We start from the raw sequence: 27,505 nt of genomic DNA on the forward strand, positions 1-27,505 counted from the left end.
AGAATGGTAGTCCTAGAAGGTACTACCTAGAAGGTAACCAACACATTGGCTGCTGCAATAACCATCAGCATATTGACCTGCCTTCCATATCCAGTTGTTGGTTTCACCTTAGCCTTTTTTTAAAACAGTTCTTGAAATGGGAATGGATCTGTAGTTCTTTGGGGATTCTGGAACAACCCTTTGCCAAATGCATTTTAATACTTCTCTGAATTTCATAAAATACACTCCTCTCTGTGTCATCAAGGGAAGAGGGGTTGCTATTGGACACTGAGGCAGAAATGTTGTTGAGTACCCCAGCCTTCTCATCCATTGTTACCAGTTTTTCAGCACTGTTGGTGTGGGGAGGTACACCTGTGACATTCCTTTTCTGGTTAACTCACGTGTAGAAACCCTTCTTGTATTCTTTATGTCCCTTGCCACAATCAGTTCCAGCTTTGCCTTGGCCTTCCTCACCCCATCTCTGGTTAACTGAGCTTCATCCCAGGTTACTCTTTCCAGGTTGCCTGTCATTGTTTCTGCTGCCTCAGCATTCACTTCTTTCACATTAGTTTGACCAGCAGTTCTCTGCTCAGCAATGCTGGCCTCTTGCTTTCCTTACCCAATTTCTTGCTCCTGGGGAGCACTTCTGTGCTCTATGGAACAATTCCTTAAAGATCCTTTATTATCATATAAAGCTTTATATAATAACAAAAATCTAGTAACATATAAAAAGCACACTTCGATTACTAATAAGAACTCAACAAATACTATCTTAAAATATCAAATAATAATAAATATTTAAAAATTATTAAGGTTTTTCTTCTTTTTTTTTCAGGTAACTGGAGTTGTGGGCAGAGCAGAGCTTTTATCATCTATTTTCTTCCTAGCTGCTTTTTTGTCATACACAAAGTCTAAAGGGCCGGATAATACCATAGGTAAATGATTGACAAAGAGAGATATGATTTACTTACTTTATCACTGATAAAAACACTCCTAAAACCATAACAGAGGTGCACTGGTTATTCAACAAGTGTGTACCAAAACCCCTTCAGAGCCAAGATATCCATGTAATACTACTATCCATTATAAATTGCCCTTTCTTTCCCAAGACTTAAGTATTTCTTTAATTCATTTTGTAACACCTACCCTAGAAGATTCTTGCACTGATTTTTATTATTGTAATTTAAGTGGAAGTGTGTTGAGATACCTCAGATGGTCAGTCACAAGTAAGCTGCAAAGTTTCAGTGCAGATGAAGGAGCCTTTCCTCTTTGCCAGAGTCAAGTGGACACAGTGAGAAGTCATGACTCCCTGTAAAGTACGCCATATGAAAAAGTGCTCTGGTGATTTAGGAAGTACTGAGATATTTTGTTTTAGTTATTATTAATTAGCCTTTTACCCTTCATTTATTTCTTTCAATTTAAGGGAGGCAATTTTAAAATCGATGCATGTGTATTATTTTCTGTAGAGTCAAAGTGATCGTCCTTCATAAGAAATTGCATACTAAACAAGTTTACAGAACATGGCATATTCAAACATGTGGAGCCAAAGTCTCCACTTTTTAAGTTAATTTACCTTATTAAATGTTGGTGTTTTTTTGTAAAGTGGAACATTTTCAATAACATCTTCTTTATTTGCAGTGTGGACTCCAATTGCAGTGACTGTATTTCTTGTAGCTGTTGCAACACTATGTAAAGAGCAAGGAATAACAGTGGTGGGGATATGCTGTGTGTATGAGGTCTTTATTGCTCAGGGGGTAAGTTGTTGATAAATAAAGTGAATTTTTGCTATGAGACATAAAGTACTTTGAAGCATCGTATTTTAGCACTGATTTTTCCCATTTAAGGTTAACTCAATAGTTCTGTTGCAATTTTCAGATTTTTTTGAGTCAGTTCATGTTTGATGGTTCACACTGAACGAATGAAATTGCTTCCAAGTTGTTCTTTACATGCCATGCAGAGATGTTAGCAAGTGTACTCAGTAAAGACTTGACAGGTCTTAGTGGAAGCCTATGGTTTTTGCTGGCTGAGATTTGCAAATCCTAATGTGTAACAGTCTTGATTAAAGTTTGAGGTGCATAAAAGTGGGAGATTATTTGTTTTTAATCCCTATAGTAAAATAGAGAACATATTATATATAAAATCATTTCATCATTTTCTGTTGAGAAATCAGATGTTTTAGAGTGGTCCTATTTGAATAAGTAATATTCTTAAGAAATTTGTTATTTGAAGAACACCCTTATCTGATATATTTCATTTTATGCATTGATAAGCCTTTAAATTAATAGCAACTTTTCCTTAAAGAAACAAGATTTTCCTGCAATTAAATAGTTCTAAACTTTTTAATAATCAAAATAGATGCAAATAAAAATGTAGCATTGCATATTTTAAGAAAATTTTATTTTATAGTTATTAGTCCTTCATTACTTGCAGGAAAATTTTGCAAAAAATGCACCAATAAAAGCCAAAAGATTGTCTGTCCCAGGAACACATAATCAAGGCCAAATACCAAAATCACATAGATGTCTGTGTAGCTATTGCCTTTGTAGGTCCAGTGAATTAAAATACTGTTTTCTAGCTGGATTTTTAAGGAAATCACCAGTACATGACTGGTTTTCAGCCCACTCTTCCTTTCTTTTAGTAACTTTTGGTCTGATCTTCAATTTCATTAAAGTTAAGGAAGATTGTGTGAGTCACTTGAGTAGGAAAGATAAAATGCAAACTGAGACTTCCTCTGAAAGCACCAGTGTAGAGTTTTACCAGTCCTCAAAAACCTTTCAGTTTCTGCAGTTTAGCCAACCCGTGTATGTGAGGCGATAAATCATCACCAGCAAAAGTCAAGAAGACAAAGGGAAAGAGGTACACAGAAAAGAAATCAGCTTATGTAATGGGAAACTGTGCAAGACTATGATGTTCATGAGGCAAGGGGTGATGACTTACTGCCGTAGAGGCGTAAAATAAAAAGCCAGGGCTAATCAGGAAGCGAACAGTATTTCTATCATTCAAAAGGGATTTTAGTTATAGGGCAAGTTTTCAGAGGGGCTGATAATTCTGAAAATAGTGATTTTTCTACTTGAGGGTTTATTTTGTGGTTTTAATTCATTTTTTCAAGCTTCTGAAGAAGGTACAGTTTTTTCATCTGTCAGCAAAAAATAGCGACAGGTGGTACAGGTTGGGCTGTGATAGTGTTAGCAAGAGTACTTGAATAACTAATTAGAAAGGAGACCTTGTTTTGGGGACTTGTCATGAAGACACTAAGAAGCTGAATTAAGTAACTCTTGGAAGCAGACCTTTGGAGAAAACCAAGGAAAAAAGTATTAGGTAGCCCATATTTATCTAAGGGAGTAATGAGTCTGTCTGATTATAAATAATTTTTTAATTTGCAGTACACCTTGCCAGCATTGTTGGACACAGCCATACAGATTCTTCGAGGGAAGGGCAGTATTCCTTTCTCTATGCTCCAAACACTGTTGAAGCTCATAGTCCTAATGTTCAGTACACTCCTGCTTGTAGTTGTCAGAGTCCAGGTTATCCAGTCTCAGCTTCCAGTGTTTACAAGGTAATAGTAAAGTGTTTCTAATTTACAGTTGTTTATAAATAAGATCTGACTTAAGGAAGTCAAAATGAAATGGCCAAAAATGTATGAACTTAAGTGTTACTTACCTATTTTTATATTTTTATTCAGTGTCTGTATAATATTGCATTTTTTGTGAAATTGCTAAATGGTATATTTCAGCAACTATTGACTAAAATGTCCAAAATATTGAGGTATCTGAGCAGGCAGCCATTTTGAAAAGTTTACAGTTGATAGTTCATCTGAGTAATTCAAATATTAAATGTCTTATTGCTTAAGTATTTTTTATTGTCTCTGTATTTGAACCTTGGCTGAATTCTCCAAACCTCTTAAATTTTTCCTCTTCAACATACACAATATATTTTACATGTTAGATATGTACTGTGTGGAAAACATGGTTGTCTTCAGATAGACTACTTGAAGATAAGTGTATATGAATGACATTAGAACTGAAAAACTGATTTATCTTACGTTTGAGCAATGTAGAAATACAAGAATTTAGTACTATCCTTGAAGAAATAAGACAAAGTATTAAAAACATGGGCAAGGACCACTGAACTCAACTTGAGGTGTAAATCATTCTGTTTCTTCAGATTTATGTTGATTATATCCCAAAACATTTTCATAAACATGAAAAACATTTTCATAAACATGGAGGAGGCTCTGTCCCTCTCTTCAATGAATCATTGTGCATGGTTTCACACTTGACAGATGCAGGAAGATTAGGATATTTTACATGTCTGTAATTAGTAGTTCTAGTATAACTCTAAAGTTTGCCACAAAGTGAATCAAGGCCATCTCTTTCTTCATTAAAAACTCCTTTTTCTCCTTTCTTTTGCTTTAGGTTTGATAACCCAGCTGCTGTTAGTCCATCCCCAGCAAGACAGCTGACTTTCAACTACCTCCTCCCTGTAAATGCTTGGCTTCTTCTCAATCCCTCAGAATTATGCTGTGACTGGACAATGGGAACTATTCCTCTTGTAGAGTCTTTGTTAGATGTTAGAAATGTTGCCACCCTTACCTTCTTTTGCTTTCTGGGGTCTTTGATGGTCTTCAGTCTCCGATACCCTGGGGATTCCTCCAAGACAGTGTTAATGGTATGAATGATGCACTGTTTTTGTCCTTTTGTTAAGAGTAAGTGGCTCAGGTTGTATAGTCACATGTGTAATCTGTGACTGAGAGATATCATATGTATAGTCACATGTGTAATCTGTGACTGAGAGATATCATATGCATCTCCTTTTGGGCTAGAATGAACACATGAGAGGAAAATTGTCTAGCAACGAAACTGCCAAATTGCAATTAAGTGTGTGATTCTGTCAGAAACGAGAATAAATATGCCCCTTGTTAGGTATTTGTAAACTGTATTGCAGCCCTTCTCAGATATTCAGAGGTCAACTGGCACATGGGGGCTTTCAGTAGAATTTAAATGTGTTTCAAGGACCAGAATGCATTTTCGTCCTGCAAGCTGTCTACTTTGTTTAAATGTCAGTAGTCGTGATGTGTATTTTGCAAGAGATTTGAATGTCTTTGTCATAGGTGTAAAAGAAAGGACATATTTTTGCATTTAGGAATAAGGTTTCCACTTTTGGTATTGTTATTTTGTTTTTCTTCTGTAAGTTTTTGTATTATAATGAAAAACTAATTTTGTCAAGCTGTAAGATCAGTTCCTGTCTGCCTATTCACATTTATATATGATCTTAAAACTGAGATGAATTAACAGAAAAGAGTATTTTGGAAGAAATGGGATCAAAAGAGCTGGTATTTTTGAGAAAAGAACAGAAAGCAATTATTGATTCCATTGCAAATTTCTGCAAGCTTAATGATAACCTGATACAATACTTTTCATTAGTTCAGTGGTGCAGTTACGTGTGCAGCAAACCTGCATGCATTTATCTTAGTCTGCTTCAGAAATAATGTATTTTTTAGTATGTTAATCAGCCAACAAAAGTTTCAGATGGGTGGAAATATTTATGCATAACCTAAGATTTAGGTAGCTCTTTGCTAAGCAGCTGACAAATTTTGATTCACTTCTGAAAGACCTAGCATTATAGTTCTGAGTCATATGTTTTTTCATGTCTTGTCACTGGAGCAAGGCAGTATATTTCACTAGAAAACCAGTGAAAATGTTATCTAGTATTGCTGATGGAGTGTCCTGTCCTGAATTTGGAAACTGTATGAAGAGAAGAAATTTAGATAGCTTTTTGATATCATAAACTTGAAAGGTGACATGCTTGGAAAATAAATTTTACAGCACTTCAGATACGCAAAGGAGTAGTTGTGTTTTCCTCCTTATATAAGCTGAGGCATAAGTTTTTCTCCAGTGCACTGTTAGCAGGAAAAATGTGTATGTGGAGTGGTTCACTTTTTTATAGGACAGCTCCTGAATTTTAAGGCTGTTTATTTCCCTACATTTCTGTTTATTCCCTACCCAGTGAAGCTCACAAGATGAAAGCGTTAATGGGTTTTAGCATGTGTTGGTGTAAGTCAGTTTTTGTTTGAGGGTGGCATTTTTACAGTATAGTCCTGGTTTAATGCAAGTTGTTTTCCTTTAATCTATACCTGTGTTGTATGCATAACATTCAATACATTGCTGATTTTCTTCAGCATTGAAGTGCCTGGAAGCTAATTTTGTAGGAAATGGGAATGCAATATTTTATATTAAATATTAATTGTTATGCACTACAAAATGAAACAATACGATAGGCTAAAGCCTACTGCTGCACTCCAGTAATTAATTAATGTCCCCAAGTTATCAATGTATTCTGTATATTGTGAGGCTCAGTTGTGTTTTTGTTTTCATGGGCCTCAATGAAGTGCTGTGGATCAGCAGCTGAGCTCTGTTAACCATCCATGTGCATATTCTTGAAATATCCTTGAAATATCAGATAAAATTTTTCATGAAGTTTTAAATCAGTGTTGTGTTTTTATATACATAGTACTAAGTTGATTCTCAAACTGGATTATTTAACTGTTTTAGCATGGAAGTTGCAGGTAATGTCATACTTAAATATAGACAGCCAGCTGTACTGACAGTTCCTCTTTCTTCAAAGAAACATTCCGTTCCTGTAGGTTTGTTTTTGTGGGCGGGTTTTTTTTTGTATTTTGGAGCCCAGCTATTTTAAAAATAATTATTTATCTCTTTTCTGGAATGAGAGATTGGAAAGCCACTACTTAACAGTCACCCAAGGCTTGAAGCAACTGGTCATGTCCACTTTCTTTGCAGCGGATGGATTTGTCTCTTAAACACAATTTTTGATAAGAAGTCACTCCTCAACCTAAGAACTACAGTTGTGCAGTTCTTAAGTTCATTGTAATTTCAAATACTTTGGGGTTCTCTTAGCACTCTGTCCAAAACTAATGTTTATTCGGTGACTCATTCTGATTTTGTTATTCACATTTCTTACAGAAACACAAAACAGACTCTATTGTACTGTAAAAATAGCTGCTTTATGCCTCAAATAAGCTGATACAAATCTTTAATTGTTAGATAATGTCCAAGGTTCTTATGCTGGTCTTGTTTCTGTATCTGGAATACTTACTAAAACATTGTTTTGAATTTAATTCATTCTTTGATCCTATTGATTTGTCCTCTTTTTGTAGTATAGAAAGGCAAATAGACTTTCAAGCCCTTAAGTAAGGAATAGAATCATTTCCAGGTTACTACTTGCCATATTCAGAGTGATTTCAATGTGAAACAGATCTGAATATTAAATTTTAAGAAAACCAAAAATATCTACTATGTATGTCTGGTTTTATGGGATTAATTTTTTTATTTGTTACTTGGCTGCAGTTTGTCACTGCCAATATCTTGATTACTAATGTTATTTGTATTTCCTTTCTAGGCACTCTGCTTAATAGTGCTACCGTTCATTCCTGCATCAAACCTGTTTTTTCCTGTTGGATTCGTAGTAGCAGAACGAGTGTTATATGTTCCTAGCATGGGATTCTGCATTTTAGTAGCACATGGATGGAAGAAATTATCAAATAAAAGGTAAATAAATTCATACTGATAAAAGCCCTAAAGGGAAAGCTTGCATAGCCATAAATATGGTTATCTTCCATGAAAATAAGAGGTGAGTATAAATCAATGCTGGTTTAACTTTATTCAAAGTTGATTATTGACTGAAGTTTATACAATGCATGTGTGTCAGCAAATTAAACTTTCTGAAAATTCAATCAGTAGAAGATTAAATATTCAGAAATGCCGTGCTAGGAATGGATATCAGAGCCCTCCAGTATTTGTTAAACAAAAGGATTCTTTGGTTAACAATTTCTCCTTAAAAATTGTGCTCTAAAAGCATATTTTGCACACGCTTTTTTGTTTTCTGGTATCTTCTGCATTGATCTTGGACATACCTCCCACTGACGTGGATGCTTTACCCTTCTTAACCCAGTGCCATCCTAATGGCATTTCAGACGAATGGAAAGGCAGCAATTTGCCGTCTGTGTTGTCTGCTATTGTTAGAGATGAGGCCTTGCAGTAACGTTTACACTAACTGCTGCTGCAGCAGACAGCACTTGGATAATGAGAAATTAGTGATAAGTTGTGGGAGTGTGGGTTTCTCACAAATCCCACTATGAGGCAATAAAAATAGAAGTGATATGAAAGAAAGCAAGGAACGAGGAGAGGATGGCTGGGGAGAAATATTAGGCAGCTAGTGTCATTTACTAGAAAAATACTGGAAATCAGTTCTGTAAAATGAGAAGGAAAAGGCTCCTTGCTTTAGAAATATGTGGAAAGAAAAAAACTTTCTTATAAGCCTGATGGGCATACAGGTTACTGTATATGCCAGTTCTCATTGATCACTTTGGTAGTGTTCTAGAATTACTCTCTTAATTTTACAGTTCCACTTTTTGAGTATTTTTAAAACCAAACATGGTAGTCAAAACATACATTTTGTTTACCTTAGAAGTGGAGAGGGGAAAAGCCTTGCAGTTTTTAGTAAACCCCTGTAGAGTAGGTAGCAGAGTGAACAACTGTTCCATAAGTCAAGTGTAAGAAATATCTGTATGTCTACTCAAGAATGAGATTTAAAAAAAAAAAAAAAATTAAGTTCATAATTGTGGGAAGGTTATTGAATGTTTGACATCTTTTTCATAACTGAATTAGAATCCAGAAACCAAATGATAAGTATGTTAAAGTATACGTTTAATATCTGTCATGTTTAAACTCCAGAAAAATAAACTTCACAGAAGGAAGATTATTCCTGACAAACTTGTCACAGAGAGTGATGTTTGCCCCAGTTTGCAGCTTTGAAAAAATATTGCTAGAGAGACACTAAATCTTTCTCCTACGTAGATATTACAGTACCACTAGGATTATATTTGCTTATGGAAGATTGGGTAGCCTCCACAGATCGCTCCATTTAGTTGTGTTCTACAGTGTGGGAAAGATTGATGATGTGTGCAGTAAAAAATAAGTGTGGAATTCTCTGTGAAACAAAAACATGAGGTGATTTTTTTTAGTTGTGGTTTTTTTTTTTCATTTTTTATCATTTTGTATAGTGTTTTGAAGAACCTCACTTTTTGGCATCATATTTATTGTCCTAAATTACAGATGAGTTTTAAGTGTAATTTCTTTAAACATTCCATACAAATTCTGTTGTGTTATGTGACTTGGGTTTGTTCTTATTAAGGGAGTTTCATGGGTATAACAACAAAAGCAGCTAAACAAAATTAATTTGAAATTGAACATTATTTCCTTTCTAACTGGAATGTGCGAATCACAAATGTGGTCCTTTGTTTGCCTTTTAGTACATGAGATACTTATTCTAATAAAAATTAGAATTGTTGGTGTGCTTACAACAAGTCTTTGTTTGTTTTATTTAATAGCGTGCTAAGAAAAATTTCTTGGGTTTGTTTGGCTGCGGTGCTATTCACTCATGCCTTAAAAACACTGCACAGAAACTGGGATTGGGAGTCGGAGTACACTTTGTTTATGTCTGCTTTAAAGGTACTGTATTCTGTTTGGAAAGGATAATGGGAAGTTCTTGTTGCTGTTCTTAAGAAGCTGCAGTGGAACATGATTAAAATGGACAAAAATGATGCTTGTTTTGGCACATTAATTTCTATATTGAGAGTATTGGCATCTAATTAGTTGCTTTTGGGAATGCTTTAAAAGCAGTGTGATGCACACTTACAAGTTCATGTGCAGAAAAGAGATGATAATTTTTCTGGTGTCAGAGCAGTTGAATTTATTCTCTTGTCTGGATGAAAGCAGGATACATTTCAGTACAAAAATCTACAAAAAGTTTGATGCATAGAATTATATCTTCTGGGTTCATGTGATATGAAAAGGCAGTTTGCAAAATATCCCATAACAGTTACCATGAATTTTAAGATGTTTGGTATTTCTAAGGGCAAATAACTAAAACGATTCACTGTTGCACAACAAGATCAGTGTAATCATCTTGTATGTAGTGTTTTGTTATTCTTTGCATATAGAAGCTTGATGAAATCTCTCATTTGCAGTATATTTTTATGTCTTTTATATTGTTAAGAGAAACTCAATTTTTAAATAATTTCAACTTAATACCTTATGTTTGGGTATCTTTTTCTGGTTTTAGGTAAATAAGAACAATGCAAAACTATGGAACAATGTGGGGCATGCATTAGAAAATGAAAAAAATTTTGAAAGAGCTCTGCAGTTTTTCATACAGGCCACACAAGTGCAACCAGGTAAAGCTTTGTCTAGCCGCTGTCTCTGCACTTCTATTTCAGTATACTTAGCTCACTTAACAGCTTCTCAATGGACTGTTTTGCTTCAACTGAAAATCAAACAATGTCATATAGTAAGTTAATTGGGCTGGGGTTTTTGGAAATAAACTAAAAGAGTCCTTCAGAAAAGGTTTCTATCTATAAAAAGCTGCAAATTCTTTCAAAACTATTCCTTGTATGACATTCTTCGTGAATTAACTTGAACTGTTATTTCTTGTGGAGTATAAATATTACATGATTTTTTATTCAAAACTATGGAGGTAAAAATATTGCTTTATTTTTTTATTCAAAACCATGGAAGTGTGTAAGAAAATAAAAACATCTGAATAATATCAAAATCTGGATAATATCTACATTTAGTCCGTTTTGCATATTGTTACAAATGAAGTTCTAGGTAGTACTGGATAGTGTTTCTTTTTAGAAGATTAATAAATAACCTTCAATTTATATGCCTCTATTATAGCAAAAAATAAGGAAGTGTGATAGGACCTCAAACTTTTTACAGTTTCTCACATAATTTTCTAATACCTCTTCAGTATGGTTAAATTATTAGCTTCATAATTAAGATGAGAAATTATAGAATTGCTTTCTTCTTTCGTTGATCGGGATGTTCTGTCAGCGTATCTGTACTTCACACTACTCTGAACACAAAGGTGTTTTTAATTTCATGATACTCAGTGCTTGGAAATAGTTTAAATTTCATTCTTTTCTTTATTAAGATGATATTGGTGCCCACATGAATGTAGGAAGAACTTACAAGAACCTAAACAAAACTAAAGAAGCTGAAGAATCATATATGATTGCTAAATCATTGATGCCACAGGTAATTAGTAACTTTATTTTATCTACCACTGCAGGACAGAACCTGTATTTGTGATACATTTTTTTTTTTCCTGTGATTTGTGTGGCTGATACTTTAAAGTTTTTCTGTGTTCTTTTAAAAGCTATCTATGAAAAAAATAGGCTGTATACACTCATGGCTGTTAAAAAATGCTGACTTGGAACTCTGCTACAACTGTTTTAATTTACTTTTTCTACTGCTATGTTGTGTTTTGGTTTTTTGGGGTTTTTTTCTGAAATTGAAGTTATAAGAGAAAGCAGCATCCAAAACCTACAGTTTCTAGTCACAATTGGTTTATTTTCACTTACAGCTAATTGATGGTGACTGAGTTTCTGAGCCCTTCAGAGAAGGCTTAAATACAGCATTGGAGGTTGGAGAAGGTAGCCACAGCAGCAGCAAAAAAACTTTGTCTGAACATGCTTTTATAAACGTGTTTTGTTACCTTTCCTGTTTAAGTTATATTTTATACGTAGGAAATTTTACTTTTTCAAGTTCTTTAGAGAAAAAGAGACTCGTATTTTGAAGAATGTGTGAAGGTAATAAAAGCTGTGGTGAAAATGAGCAGCCGTTTGAGTAGAGGCATGGCATTTAAAAGTTTGTTTTGTGAAGCAGTATGAAGATTCTAAATGGATAAAATATAAACAGTACAGCAGTTGCAATGTCATAGAATTTTCATCTTTCCCACTTCATTTTCTGTATCAGTTGGCAAATCATTGGCTGTAAAATCTTATTTACATGTTTTTTAGGCTGAAGGGTTATAAAAAAGAATGAAAATGTCTGACAGAATGTCAGTTTAGGCTTTAGAAAATACTTTTGTCTGACTAGGGAAAAGTTTTGCAAGGTCTGTCTGGTTTCCAGTGGCTATCTATCTACGTGAACCAAAATAAGTAATAGTAGAGCTTAATTAACTGGTATCTTAAGTATTGTACAAGTTATCCATGTTTTCCTAGAAATAAAGAATAAAAAGTATTCTGTTTATTTTTCAGTATGATTTTTCTGGAAAAGACTTACTGCTCTTTGCCATTATCTAGAGCCTACACACTAATGTCCAGTAGTACTCTTAAAACAAATGTGGCTCAGTGAAAAGGAGTTCTGTGCTAATCATCTTTCATATTCTTGCTCATCTGTGTTTGGTATTGTATTCTCTTTGACAGATTATTCCAGGGAAAAAGTATGCAGCAAGAGTTGCTCCTAACCATCTAAATGTTTATATCAATCTTGCAAACTTAATTCGAGCAAACGAATCTCGCCTCGAAGAAGCGGATCAGTTATATCGACAAGCAATTAGTATGAGGCCAGATTTCAAGCAGGCTTACATCAGCAGGTATATTTTCTAATTTTAGAGATACTTATTCTTGAATAAACATTTTTGTATTTACAGTACTATGAACAGTATTCAGTTCGTACAGGTCAATTAGGTGGTGAAATTGTTTCGTTTCCAAGTGTGAAGATGAAGATTTGGGACAATAATCAATTATTCATTACAAGTCCTGTTCTTTTCAATTCCTACTTCAAATGGTGTATTTCCACGTAGGTTCAGTATTCAAACACTGTATAGAAAGACACTTCCATTAGATTTCTTCATGGATCTTGAACTCAAATTTCTAACCTTGTAGTTTAGTTTTGAACTAAAAAGCTTTTGGTTAGTGTGAATCATGGAGCTTTCTTAATACTTTTTTTGTTAAAGAAGGTCCAGAAAATGCAAGTCTAACTATTTAGTTCACATTAATGGCATTTTAGTTAAGAGTAAATTGGATATGGGTGTTGAGGCTTCTGTCCGCTATTTTGTTTGTTGTGATTCCTACTGAGACTTAGGGAGGTTCAAAGATGCCTGAACTATAGCTTTGCAGAGTAATTACAGAGCCAAATCAGGCACCCTTGATCATGCCTTTTTTTTTTTCTTGTCCTGCTTATGCATTTGTTGTATACAGGTTTTGGAGAGCTGAAAGCTTTAAGAATAGAAGGTAAAAGAAGCTCTTGTACTGTTTTCTGCTTAAAACTAACAAAAAAAAAAACCGCTGTTATCTGACATCTACTGTCTGTAGGAAGACAAACTTTTTAAAAAATCTATCAGTTTTCTTATGGATAACAATAAAAGTATGGTTCTTCAACAGGGGAGAACTACTTTTAAAAATGAACAAACCTCTGAAAGCTAAGGAAGCGTACCTTAGAGCTCTAGAGCTAGACAGAACCAATGCAGACCTTTGGTACAACTTGGCAATTGTTTACATTGAACTGAAAGATCCAACAGAAGCCCTGAAGAATTTCAACCGAGCGCTAGAACTCAACCCCGCGCATAAACTGGCGTTATTCAACTCAGCGCTGCTAATGCAGGAATCTGGTACGTCAGTTGTCCCTTCTGTGCATATTTGCATTTATAGGATCCAGACTACTGAATTATTTTTTTATTAACTCTTTTGTTTTTGGAAAGGAGAAGTACATAGCATCATCAGAAAAGAAACTATTATAGCTTTGTAGTTTGTAGTGCATGGAATTTGTGCAAAGTGTATATACCCCTTAGCTGATCAGCATCTTTAGTACAAGTGCTATTTTACAATATAACGTCTTACACATATAAAGAATAGTGTTACTCAAGCATCTTCAGAATAATGCCTATATAATCTTTAAAGATACTATTTAGTAAAATATGTTAAATACCTGGTTTGCATTTATAGTGATTGATTTAATTATTGACTCAAAAATCTAGCTTATGTCTCTGGGCTTAAATCCGGCTCTAAAAATATGAATGTTTTCATAGGTTTTCCTGTGATACTGCTAATAAGGATGAATTTTGGTTGGATTTTCATGATTTTGTTTTTTCATATGTATAGTTCTGTGGGTAAGAGTGAGCCCTTACTGAATTAAGGCTATTGCAAAGAGTATTTGGCAAGTGAACTGCTAAGATTTTTTTTCCCTTTTATTGAGATGGTAAACTGCCCCTAAGAAAGATAAAACAGTTGATAATTTTCCATCTCTTCTCACTCCATAAGTTAGGTAGTTCAAGACATGCCTTGTTCCTTGTCTGTAGAAGTACAAACAGCTTCAAACAAGAAGAGGTACTAGGTAGTTAGTACTCACTTATTCATACTAGAAGGTGCAACATTGTTTCAGGGAGTGAAAGAGGGCAGATGAAAGCAGTTCCCCTATCCTTCAGTAAATCTGTGTCTAGAATTCATTATTAAAATATGTTCACTGTATTATTCAGTAAAATAGCACAGACCACAAGCACGTCTAGCTAATCCTGGTATTGTCAGATAAAGTTGTTTTACTAAATCTTTTTCAAACTTTGATGCAAATTAAAATATCGGGGTAACAGGTTTTATTGTTTTGGTGTTAGAAGATATTTTGGTCCCGCTACATTATAAGTCAACCTCTGTGTGTTCTCTGTCTAAACTGTTTCAGTCTATCTTTAATAAAATGAGATCATCCACTCAAAGTTTGCCTCTGTAAGAGTTGGTTTGTCAGAATTGACGTCTGCTCTGCATTCCACTTATTCAACTGTGCATGAAAATAATTTCTCTTAAGCATGTATAGACACCTCCTGTATCTGTTATACCAAACCTAAATATCATTCAATAGCTAGTAGAGTAATGAGGCTGACTTTGGCTAGAAGTCAACTGTATGTAGTTTCATACTGTAAAGAGGGTAGATGACATTTGCTTTTGCTCTTATACAGCTATGATAAAAAGTAGCATTTTAGACCCTTTCCCTTTTACAGTTGCATTTTAATTTGTATAAAGATCAGCATTTTACAGTCTAAAAAGCCTTCAGAATAAATGTTTCAGGAAATATCTTGAGAATTAAATGCATTTTCTGTCACTTAGGTGATGCTCGACTTAGACCTGAAGCTAAACAAAGACTGCTACATTATGTGAAAGAAGAACCGCAGGATTCTAATGGATACTTCAATTTGGGTATGCTAGCAATGGATGACAAAAAAGACATGGAAGCAGAGGCATGGATGAAGAAAGCTATAAGGTTACAGCCAAACTTCCGAAGTGCTTTGTTCAATTTGGCCCTGCTTTATTCTCAGACAGGAAAAGAATTGATGGCTTTGCCTGTCTTGGAAGACCTACTGAGATACTACCCTGATCATACCAAAGGTCTGATTTTGAAAGGAGATATCCTTATGAACCAAAAGAAGGATATTGTTGGAGCAAAAATGTGTTTTGAAAAAATTTTGGAACTGGATCCCAACAATGTACAAGGAAAACATAATCTTTGTGTGGTTTATTTTGAAGAAAAAGATTTAATAAAGGCAGAAAAATGTCTGGTTGAAACACTAGCACTGGCACCTCATGAAGAGTATATTCAGCGTCATCTAAACATAGTTAGAAGTAAAATTGCATCACTCAGTGCTGTGGAACAGTCATCACTTCCATCAGATGGGACTGCAGCTGCAGAAGCAAAAAAAAATTCATTTCAGAGTTTGAAAGAAGCAAAAAGGGAGAAGACAACCACCCAATCAACAGTTGATAATAAAGAGCACTCAAAAAATAAGAAACCAACAGAGAAAAGCAGTGTGGACAAAGAGACTCCCAAAAAATCTACAAAAGAAATCAAAGACATTGAGAAAAAGAGAGTTGCTGCATTGAAAAGACTAGAAGAAATTGAACGTATATTAAATGGTGAATAGTCTTTACTGTGTCACAAAAGAATGAGGGGAGAATACTATTTTTAATTATTGTTTAATTTGTGAGCCAACTGGAAAGTGTTCTCAGTACTTTGAAAATAGAAATAATGTTGACTGCATATCACTTATCAAGCAGCAAAAGGCATTACAGTCCTCTATGTGAGAAAATCACAACCCTTAAATATGATGGAGGGATGGGTGGGAATTGAAGGATAAGGGGTTGAGAAACATCCTCAATGCAGAATCTTTAATAGTGAGAGAATAGCACTCATAGAAGTCGTTGCTAATCAGGGATATTAAGTAATGCTACTTTAAAAGACTCCGTGGAAGAACTGAATGGTTAATTACTGGGGTAAGCAAGACACTGCTTCCTTCCCCCAACAAATCTGTTTGTATTCTCATTATCTACATTTCAGTTTACACATCAGCTGAAATTTTTCTAGACCTCTGCTGAACAGGAAAACCAGTTTGTTCTTGGCATTATTTGTTTCCAGAACTTAACAAAGTCATCAAAATGCTACTTGATGTAGTATAGGAGGATGCAACAATACACTAAAATTTTCAGTTGCATTCTAAATATGGAATGATATATTAACTTTTAGATGTTCTTTATTTACAGTGCTAATGGTTTGTACTCTTTTACCTGGTAAGAAATCTTGCAGTGCTCTAAAGATCTTTAGACTCTGCTTTTTTTATTTTAAAGGAAATGTGTGGGGTTTCTTCAACTGTCAATCATCTAATTGTTTTTAAAAATTATATTAAAAAGGGTGGTTTCTTCCTCAGTCCATTGAATGCTCATAAATGCACTTTGGTACAGTAACCAGTATGCTATGCAGTAGTCGATTTTGTTGACTTTGTATTAATGGCTGTGGATTGACCCCTTGGTGTAGTAAATTCTTCCTTGTTTATAGCAATCTGGTTTTACTATTTCTGTCATTGCAACACTATTTCTATTCTCGTGACTTTTTACAGCACTAATATAAGTGTTTGCTCAAACCAATGTTTGCTCAAGGCTGTGCGATAATTAAACCACTGAATTTAGTCATGTTTAACACAAGGCAATATAGGTATTATCCTTTCAAATACTAAGTTCTGTTGTTTTGATACTTTGTCTTGATTGTTTGGTTTTTATTAAATATTTATTTTGACTACTTAAATATTCCCATTTACACTTTTTCACTAGTGCATCATTTTAATTTCTTACAGGAAGCGAAAATCTTTGCAAATTCAGTATTGTTTTTATCATGAAATGCATATATTTTTGTTTAAATGTGCTACCACTTACCTAAACCTGTTGTTTTCCTTGATTCTCGGAAAAGAAGTGTAAGAGTTGAGTTCAGTCATAATTTTCACTGATCATTAAATCTAACTCTTCATGTTTTGTCTTATTTCATGATGTGGAAGTATTCCTTAACAATTCTACCGTTCAAATTTAATCCTTTCCATACCTGCTCAGCTTTCTGCCTCAGGCAGTAGTCCAAGTGTGAGATGTAATAATTATCTCTGTGGGAGAGATCTTAAATGGGTAAAGGGCTTCCTTGCACAGACATTTTCCTTATAATGTATCATTCTTAATGTTATCACAAGAATTGCTTGCGTGGTAATGACGGGGGAAGGGGAAAGTGGGTTTTAAAAAACATGATTTACAAGCGGCTGACAGGAACAAGTGTATGGTATGCAGCTGTTCATCATACAAAAGAATGTTTAAGTGCTACTTGTAAAGAAGTGCTCACACGAATCTGTTGACCACACCTTGAAAATCACTTGTCTGTCAATAGATACTTGTACCTAAAATAGTGAGTATATTGACTTTAATAGAAACTTTAACTTGCATAAGTCTTCCTCCAACTCCTTGTTTTGCAAAAGGATTAGCCGTTGTTCTGGGCAAGATGAAGGAATATTCATTTAAAAATGGCAGGAACTAAGTAGTCTGAAAAGGTATTCTGACAGAGAAGGTCAGGAATCTCCCCTCTCCTATATGAAGAGCTCCTATTATTGCCATTGCCACACCATTTTTAACTGGAATGTAAATTGAAGAGGGCAGTAAAGACACGGTCTCAATCTCTGCATCTGAGCCTCTGTCATGCCTCATCTTGACTGTCCAAGTAGCTCTTTAGGTACCAGCAGGAGTTGTTAGATTTATTGATGCTAAGAAATGCCATCAGGTTTAACTAAAATCATCACACGGGTGTAAACTGAAGGTTGCTGGATGTCTTTCAGTCAGTTCTCAAGTTCTATTCCCCCATTACCTCTCTCAAAGAAAGGTTAGTAAAAACAAGTATTTTGATTAACAAGTTGCATTTATACTCTTAGGATGGGTCAGCCATTTTAAAATTAGGCTTTCACAAGAAGAGTGGTTCAGTAAATTGAAGTGACATAGCTTGTGAAAAGCTATCTAAATTGCATTTGCACATAGGAAAACTATCAAAAAGAGAATAATTTTGGCTTTTTCTGCTTGCAGGTTGAACAGAATAATCAACAGGTATTTTTCCCCTTCCAGTTAAGCCAATCTTTTCCTGTCATCGTCATGTGCAAAACACCATAAATATCCCTTTTCAGAATTCCATAATTTCACTAAACATAGTGAAAGAAGTAGGAATTTCTAAGAGTAGGACAGGCACACTAAAATAATTTGTAGCTCTCTAGTCATACAGTGCAATTGCTGAAAAATGGAATGGATGTCTTATATCATCTTTGCATCCATACACAAAATTTTTCCAACTTACACATGCAGCTGCAGAATAAGCATTTTAAGTATTACATGAATTTGTGCATGTGATTTGAGTACAGATGCATGCATTTGTCATATTATTTTTTGGATTTTTGCAGGTGAGTATATGCATGGATAACCTCATAAATATGGATTAATTGGATATGCATGCATATCGTTGGGACACTTGGATATCTAGAGGTGGTGCAGTTGCAGAGGGACAACGTGCAATTGTAGACTAACCTTTGAATATACAATCTTTTTGCCTGTTTTGTACATGAAACTTCCTGAGATTGAATTGCAAGTAGTATTTATTTTCAAAATATTCTCTGCATTACAACCAGTTAAAAACATCATCAGTCACTTCTCGTTTCTTTTTTTTTGTCTGTTGTTTCTTATCAGCTGGCAGGAAAGTAGTCTTTGCTAAGATTAGGAAAATTTTCCTACTAACAGGCACATACAAAGTGTTGGGGATTGGAGTGGAAAGGGTTAAGTGGGACAAAATCCTTTCAAGTTGCAATGCAGTTTGTACCTTGATTAGGCAATAGTGAAAGCCAAGTTGGAGTAAACTTTCAGAAGATTGCTGTGAAGGGAGGGCTTGGGGTAGGCAACCTCATGTTCAATGGCACTTCAGAGCAAAACACTGGCCTATGAGAAATGGCAATACTCCGGAAGAGAAGTAAGCACTCAAAAAGCAACAATTGCTGAAACATTTTGGCGCTGACCATGTAGGTTGTCCAGCTCAACATCTCAGCAGCTTTCCTTTGCTCAGCTGTTGTTTAATCGAAGCCCAGGGGGCACTGAGGGCAGCTCTTAAAGCAGCTACTGCTTGGTTGTCCGAGGAGGCTTTTTGCATGGCATAGCTGTGCCTTGTAGCTGACATGTCTTTGTCAGGGGTGTGGATCTTAGGGCTAAAAATACAGGCACCTGTGCCTCCCTGAAGTTTCTTATGGAAAGACTCAATGAAGATCAAAGCAATTTTGAGAAGTTTTCAACCCACCCCAGTCTCTTGCAAACTTTGCATTGCACAAAAACTCCAAGAAGGGCCCCGGTTTGGGTGAGTATACATGGCTGGGCTTTTCCTTGAAAGGCGTGTAGTTCATTTCTGCCTGGCAAAATGTCTGGAATTGCAGCAGAACCTGCTGCTCCAGAAAAGTCCCGCTTCAGCTGCTGCCATGTAACCAAAACTATGCTTTGACTTTGAGCCTAGGAATTCTGCTTTGCTTAGAAACCTTGAGAATGGAAAGGCTGTAAGACGCCTTTCACCCATCCTTGCCTCTCTTTCTTTCCATACAAAAATATAGCACTCTATGCAGTGTTTCAACTATAGCAAGAAGAATCTGTCCCCCAAACCTGCAACAGAGCTTATAAAAACACAAGACACTCCTTCTTGAAGTCAGCATAACTTAGTATGTTACAAACTCTGCAATGCTTCTTTTTGTTTTAAATTATCTTAGATAGATACGACATTTTTATAGCTCTGAGTGTGAAGTAGTGCAGTTAATATTCTTAGAAAAATTTTAAAGCTGCTTTCTACAGTCTAGTGCCTGTCTACAAACCAGTGGTTCTGCATGTGGGTTATATGTCCCTTGCAAACAGCCAGAGGAAATCACATACACATATCAACTAACAAAAAGCAGCAATGACAAAACCAAACCAAAACAGGAAAAGAAAAAATAAACCAAACAAACAAATCAGAGAACTCTGTGCATAATTATCCTGGTTTGGGAACAGCGTAATAAATTGTATAATTTTCCTGGGCTAGGAAATCATCCCAGAAAAACACATGTAACCTTTGGAACAGTCATAATTTAAAAGACTGCTGGAAAGAGAATTGGACTTTATGGATACTGTCTACTGTCAACTAAGGAATTCTGTTTAGAATAAAATATTAATATCATATATAATGCAAACAACTGTTAGCTGCTACGTCTTTGCCGATATAAGAAAGACACTATCCTTGTTCAGCTTTTGTCTTCACTAGTGCTTACAGAACTGTAAATGTCTTTTGCTAAATATCCATACAGGGGCACTAACATTACAGCAAATTTAGGAGTTACCTGCTTGCATGGGTGAGCTCAGTCTTTTGTGCTTATGGACAGAAACAAAGAAATGAAAAGCTTGGCTTGGTGGGGTGTTGCATGCAAGATTACACCTTGGCATTGTGGAAAAATATATATAAATATATATATATATATATATACTTGCCAAAATTTTAGTTACTTATAGATCACTGTTGCAGGCAATTTGATGTATTTGGTACAGTTTTGGAAGGTGATACAAGATTTATATCAGGCTATGAATTCTGTAACTTTAGTGAATGTGGGGCCTTGAAGGACTCCACATAGCACTTCATGCATTGGAATAAAGCTCTGGAATAAAGCATGTTGTTCAGATATCCTATGACTATTTAGCATATATGTTTGTTCCTTACGTGTAATTATCAGGGTATTGTCTTTTTAAATAGGCATGGCAAGGTATTTTTAATTAAGTGAGTATTTGTCTACGCACAATGAGAGTAGGTGGAGGAGGAAAATACAACAATTACAGGATGTCTTACCAAAAGTAGAAGTCATAAATCTTGATTTTTAAAATACCATCTACACCATGCACTCACCTTGATTTCATTTGCAGTTGTTAACCCAGCCCTACATTTTAGTTGTACGTGAGCATCATTCGAGCACGATCTGTAGTGCTGATTCCCCAGCACCGAGGGCTGGAAGGAGATCGTGACAATGGGAGCTGACAGAATGGGGGATTAGTTGTTACCGCTCCTCAGCCTCAAGCTGAATAATCAAGGTTTGTTTGTTTGTTTGGGTGCACTGCTCTTTTCATCTACAAGAATATCAGACATTAGGGATGATTATCTCAGTTTGCAAGATACAGTAATTCCTCTGTTGATAAAAGAAACTTAATGGGAGCTTCTGAACACCCTTTCTACCCCCTGAACAAATTTTAAACAGGTCTGGAATGCTGGGTTTTCTTCAAGTCTATGCATATGCATTTATCAGTTTTCCAGTATAAATAGCTGCAAACAAAAAGAATGGAAAGGAATGTGACAGCTTAAAAACTCATGAAATTCAAATACCAGGCAAAAAACATAAAAGAAGCTGAATTCTGTACTACTTCTCTAGATGTATCTATATGAGAGGGTTTTCATGAAGTTACAGTATGGTCTGTAACACTATTATTCGTATAATCACCCTGTATTTCTGCTCCTTACTTGGGTGAATATAGTCAAAATTTTAGTACAAATATTTAGGTTTAATTACCATTCCAAGGATGATCCTTCAGACAGTTTAACAGATATTGCAAAGGAGCTAATTTGCATGTTCAGGAAAAGCAAAAATAAGTATAATTGAGTTTAGGGAGTTTTTTCCTTCTTATCAATGTACATGAAAAATTTATATATTTGACCAAAAAATAGATGTATTGCATAAAGATAAAAGCACCACTGAAATTACAAAACTGCATAAAGATTTCTCAAAGATTTTCCTATTATCTGTAGTAGTTTATCTTGTACTAAAAATGATCGTTCTTTCCATTGACTTCCTTTATATTTTGATTATTTTACTGACTGTAAGACCTTTTCCCCTAAGTAACAGCTTTTCAAAAAATTCTGAGTATAAAATTGACTGATGATCCTTCAGCTTAGAAACACAAGATATACTGTAACTAGAAAAAGAGAAAAACACATAAAACAGAAAGCAACTGAAATGCAAGAAAGCCAATAGGGGCATTTAGTTTAAAAATTAATAACAAGCACTCTTATCTTAGGCTGTTTAGTGTCTGGGTGTCTTAAGAGCGTTCTGCCTTATGAGGAAATAAAGCAACTTTTAACTCATCAATTACTGACAATCTCAACTTGAGAGTCCAATAGCTGTGTCATTTGGCTGTTTTTAATTATGCTGTTCCTTCCTCAGCTCTAGATGAACCCACATAAAGGGACTGGGGTGAATCTGCATTTCAGTAGCACTGTCTCTATTGTTTTTAATGTCTTTAGGTTCTCTTTTCTCTGATCTCTTGTCCTTTTTTTTGTTTCTCTGGCATTGATACTTTCTGAAAAGAGGACCTAACTGAAGGATTAAAGTCTTTATATATAACTAATAAGCATCTTTAGTGTTCTGCTCTTTGCTTTTGATTAAATACATAGGAATATGTGTATTTATATATGTATATAAATTGCATATGTGTTTACTAAAAAAGTGGAACACAGTTATTTCAACATTCACTATGAAAAGTGCTAATTTTGCTTTATTATTCAAAACTTTCATTATTGTGCTTGGATCAGCAGTTTAGAAAAATTCCTACAGGGACTGATGACCAAGTAACTGCTTCAGGGTGTTACCCATTATGAGGCACCTACATAAATCATACAAATAATCAGCTAAAAGTAGAGACTTACATAAATAAATCAGTATAGTTGTATAATAGATAGAGCATAACACCGTGTGGCTGATTTTTGCTGTTGTGTATTGTGATTGGATTTCTTCTGCTCATGATCTGGCAAGGTTTTAAGAAGGTGGGAGTTTCTGCTTCCGAGGGCAGCAACTGTTCAAACTGTTGTTATCTGCTGTTCATTATCATTTCAGAGGTGAAGCTGCTGTCTTTGTGCTTGACCTCTTGTTAAGTATCTCATTGAAATGTGAAACAGAGGGTTCATTCAACAGGCTAAACTAGAACACAATTTGCAGAAGATCATGATTGAATCAATCTACAGGTGAGGACAAAATTAGCCAGAATTGTTCTATATTTCTGCATCCAGCTATTTACAGAATGTTTTCCTATAGTCCTGGTAGCAGCTTCTGTATACCTTAGGCCAGTAACTCTAAATCTTAAGCAGTATTCCAACCCATATTCTCCATGTGACAGGATAAATTGCAGTGCTCTAAATAACACCACTGTAAGATGTGGCCTCTGACCTGAGAAGCTTATCATCATGGAAGAATGTGATGATCTAATCTAGGAAATAAATAAAAAAATGGCATTTTCATTATATATTTGGGACTAGCAAAAAAAGCATCTAGAGTCTTACAAAACTTAATTCTACTGAAATATGATAGTCTTCATGATATTTCTTGTTAACCTTCCTCCAAGCCTGTGATTTTCTTCTGAAGATTTTCTTGTTTTTCTACAACTGCATAATTAAAGAAAAAATACTAATTTGCTTTTAAATGTTACAGTCAAATTCCATATTAAATTTTATTAGTTTTCAAGATGATTATCCATAGATTCTGAAGCTCATGTACATACAGTAGCACCAAATAGTGAAACTACTGTGAAGACCATGTTTGGAATATTGCAGATACAAGATGACTGGAAAGGCTTAAGAGGAATGATAAAAAATGAATAAGATTTTTGCACACAAAGGTACATCTAGTGAGTCAAGACATGTATACTCCACAGATTACTGGATGCCTGAGTATACAGTATATTAATATCACTTCCAACTTGGTTTACACTTTTTCTAGGCATTTGCTTTCAGATACTGAAAGTGTGTTACATAGACTGTGGTTTCATTTGGTGTGGCCGTCTGAAAAGGAATTCTGCAGTGCATCGAAGGTGATCAGGGGCTGTAGCGTGTGATATGTGAAGAGAGGCTGAAGCAGCTGATTCATTTTTGCCAGAAGAGACAGGACTTATAGGGGCTTCTTACTGCCGTCTTCAACTCTGGGACGGTTTTTGCACAGAAGCAAATAATTTGAATGGTAATGATCGCAAGCCTACAGCAAGGGAAGTTCTAATTAAATGCAAGAAAATAATTGCTCTCAGCATTCCCATTTGCAGATGATCCTGCCATTCAGAGGCTTGTCACCCCCTTGGCATATTGCCTTCTTCAAGTCCCTCAGCAGTTGTGCCCCAGTGAGGACAGGACTGTGCTGGCCAACCACTTCAGCAGAGCCAGAGTGAGGCATTTTGCATGACAGATACTACTGCGGCCAACTCCTGGCATATGTGTTAGAATTCAAAAACATACAAAGAAAGCAGCAACTGAATTAATGCAGAGGCATTTCAAAGTCATGCATTACTTATGTAAGGATTTTCCAGGGAAGAATCATGCAACTTACAGTATAGTTGAACAGAAAGTGACACTCTATTTCTCTTAACATCAGGCTATATGACTTAAATGGATGAAAATTTTGTTGGTAAAAATAATATCTTTACAGAACACAAATTTTGCTGTTCATTGTGGGGTGTTAGGGTTGGTGAGATATAAAAGATGAGAAGAACCAAATAGCTACATTCATGAAGATCTGTAAAATGCCATGCAACTTTTGATTTAGGAAGGTCCTTGTGTGCAAACGCCCAAAACCTCATAGGACATACCAAGAGAAGAATCCACCATGCGCAGTTCCAAAACTTGTTCCTAAACTCTTCCCCTAACCATTTGGCAGTAGAAACAGTCAGGGATTCCATAAAGCTAAGTGGACTTTAGTTCTGACCTATGCCATAAAAAATATTATTCTTCAATAATGTTTCTCTAAAATCATTAGAGAAAAAAACAGAAATGTTTCACTTGGAGTAACATAGAATGAATAGTTATCTATTGTAACCCAGTTTTGGCTATGTAAATATAAATGAAGGTCTTGTCTGGCCAATGTTTTTGGCCAGAGAAATGTTTGGGAACGTCAATTTTGTGGATACAGACAGGGGAAAAATGCTGAGGATGTGGTAAGACCTGGACTTTTGTATGCATACTGACCAGTCAATTTTTAGTTAGGTTATGAACCTGCAAAAAGTAGCATTATGTAAAATAGTTTTTGATAAAAGAATATTTACGAAGTTATGGCTGTAAAAAAAACCCCAGCATATCAAAACCAGGCTCTCATAGAAAAAAATAGGAAAGAAAAAGGATTTATTTAAAATTAAATGGAATTAAATGGCTGCAATCCATGTCTGGAACTGCAAAAGGCAGATTTTATGCACAGATACACTAAGACAATTCAATGGACCACAGAAAAATGTAGAAGTAAAATACTGTAAAGTTCTCAGTCTATGTAAATTGAGATGCTATTTTTTGGTTGATTTGACAGATGAATAAAACAATCTTTCTGAAATTCAGCTCAGGAGAAACTAATAGTTAAGCTACAAATGACAACAGTTTATGGAATTATTGGAGGATGAATAAAAGCTTTCCAACAGGGAAAGAGCAGTAGACAGTTCTGCAATATCTGGCAGCACAGTAGTTACTAGCAATGCTCCTAAAATAACTTGGCACTGAACTTATTTAATAATGTCAGTGGTGACTGTGGTAGAAATAGAGTAAAAATCCTGATTGTATTTGTTGATGATGCAAATATGTAAGCATTGTCAATATAGGGTATTGTATAAAAATTGCTTATTTCAAATGTATTAAAAGAAATCAGATTAAATTCAGTAATAAATAATATTAAGTGATGCACCCTTCCCCTAAAGTGTGGGTCATCACGACCCTGCTACTGGTATCCCACTTCTGTTCAAAGCTAGAATTTAGCAAAGCAATAAGGTGGAAATGTACTCGGCTGCCCTACATAACAGCAGGATTACAAATTAGTGAATTCATTTAGCCAGAAAATTATATGATTGTGTTGAAAAGGCAACTCCAATAGAAATAAAGACACTGGTGATGCCTTATCTGGAATACTTTCTTCGTTTTGATTGCTTATGTCCAAGATCAATAAATTAAAACTAAAATAATTACACAAAGTCTCTGCTGGATAGATAAGTAAGGCAGGAGGAATGTCTTCTGCAAAGAGCCAGAGCTTGTTATCTGAGGCTAAACAAGTTAAAAGGACATGTCTTTGTTCAGATATCCAGTAGAAGGGTTAAAACTGGAAGAAATATTGTCATTTAGGCTAAAAGCCAATGTTTGTACAAGAACAAAAAGGGAGAAAACAATTATAAATACACTCAAGCTGGAAATGAGGCAAAAGGCCCGGTCTACTGGAACAATGTATTTTGCGACTATCTTTGAAAGAGAATGGTGGGGGAGGAAAAAAAGTTATTTTAAGCTAAGGCTATCAACAGTTTTGAAAGTGAATCCATTAAATGCTACCTGTAATAATAAAGAAGCAAATTTTGTGATCCAGGAAGTTTTTTCTAACTTTGTGCTTCCTTAAAGTACTCTAAGAAAAGAAATCATAGGAATTTGCATCCTATCCTCTGTTTATTTTAGAGCATATGTTTAAATTGGAGGTACTCTTGTGAAAGCAACAATGCCTGTTGCAAACTGATGTATTTGACATGTGAAATCATTCCACACAGAACAATATGGAAATAGACCACATTAAAATGTCTTGTTTTCAGTGGTTATACTGAAATCTTAACGTAGCAGTGAAAAGTCGTCTAAATTTGCATGTTTATTGTCTTCTGGAATTATTTTGCTTTCTTACTCCTTTGTACTGAGATGCTCTCACTTACAGGTTAAATAAATGACCTTTTAAAGAACCAACTCAATGATGTTAAGACATATTCCCTGATGTAGAATTTCCACAGTGGTGTGTGCCGTGTTACTGATGCAATTCATGGGGTAGTACATGATGTTAACTGAAAATTTGCAGTAGAATTCAGTTTTTTCTGAAGATGCAAATAATTTCCTTTTTATATGTATTGGAGATGGTAGTGAAAGCCTTGCAAAACATTGGAGTGAATCAGAATTGTGAAGGTAGAGAAGAATATAGTTCTCTGCCTTCTGTTTTTTGCTTCCATGACCTCTACCTGGTAGGCCAGTTTGCTACAAACATTTATATAATGAAAGGTATTTATTCTAAATAATAATAATAAACATAACAGTAATTATAGGATAATGATGGTGAAAAAGGGTTGTAAACTTAAAAAATTGAAAATATTAATACTGGATTATATTCTTGGTTTTTAATATATAATTCTGACTTTTTATGTATATGAAAAGTAAATTATAGGCACAGAATTGTTTCCCACAAACATTTTAACTAGTTAAGGTAAAAAATAATTACAGAATTTACTGTATTCTGTTATTCAAGAAATATGGGAAAAATGGTTGCTGAACTAATTTGTTAAATTTCAAAACAAAAACAACAACAACAACAACAA

At 35.0% G+C, this 27,505-nt stretch overlaps 1 protein-coding gene across 1 annotated transcript in view; it reads left to right on the forward strand.

The window, feature by feature from the left end:
- TMTC3 (transmembrane O-mannosyltransferase targeting cadherins 3) overlaps nucleotides 1-17,132 on the forward strand; it is a 30,242-nt gene extending 13,110 nt beyond the window's left edge. Inside the window, exons 5-15 of the mRNA XM_066183352.1 lie at nucleotides 815-914; nucleotides 1,618-1,733; nucleotides 3,363-3,535; nucleotides 4,395-4,647; nucleotides 7,396-7,544; nucleotides 9,386-9,506; nucleotides 10,120-10,231; nucleotides 10,990-11,093; nucleotides 12,266-12,435; nucleotides 13,226-13,452; nucleotides 14,936-17,132. Coding sequence (XP_066039449.1) covers nucleotides 815-914; nucleotides 1,618-1,733; nucleotides 3,363-3,535; nucleotides 4,395-4,647; nucleotides 7,396-7,544; nucleotides 9,386-9,506; nucleotides 10,120-10,231; nucleotides 10,990-11,093; nucleotides 12,266-12,435; nucleotides 13,226-13,452; nucleotides 14,936-15,747 — 2,337 coding nt within the window. The 3' untranslated portion in view covers nucleotides 15,748-17,132. The remainder of the gene's footprint in view (nucleotides 1-814; nucleotides 915-1,617; nucleotides 1,734-3,362; nucleotides 3,536-4,394; nucleotides 4,648-7,395; nucleotides 7,545-9,385; nucleotides 9,507-10,119; nucleotides 10,232-10,989; nucleotides 11,094-12,265; nucleotides 12,436-13,225; nucleotides 13,453-14,935) is intronic.
- The last annotated feature ends 10,373 nt before the right edge of the window (nucleotides 17,133-27,505 follow it).

The sequence above is a fragment of the Chamaea fasciata genome, unplaced genomic scaffold (genome assembly GCF_029207755.1).
Source record: "Chamaea fasciata isolate MVZ Bird 193981 ecotype frontalis unplaced genomic scaffold, bChaFas1.0.hap1 SCAF_5, whole genome shotgun sequence".
In the NCBI taxonomy this organism is placed as follows: domain Eukaryota; kingdom Metazoa; phylum Chordata; class Aves; order Passeriformes; family Sylviidae; genus Chamaea; species Chamaea fasciata.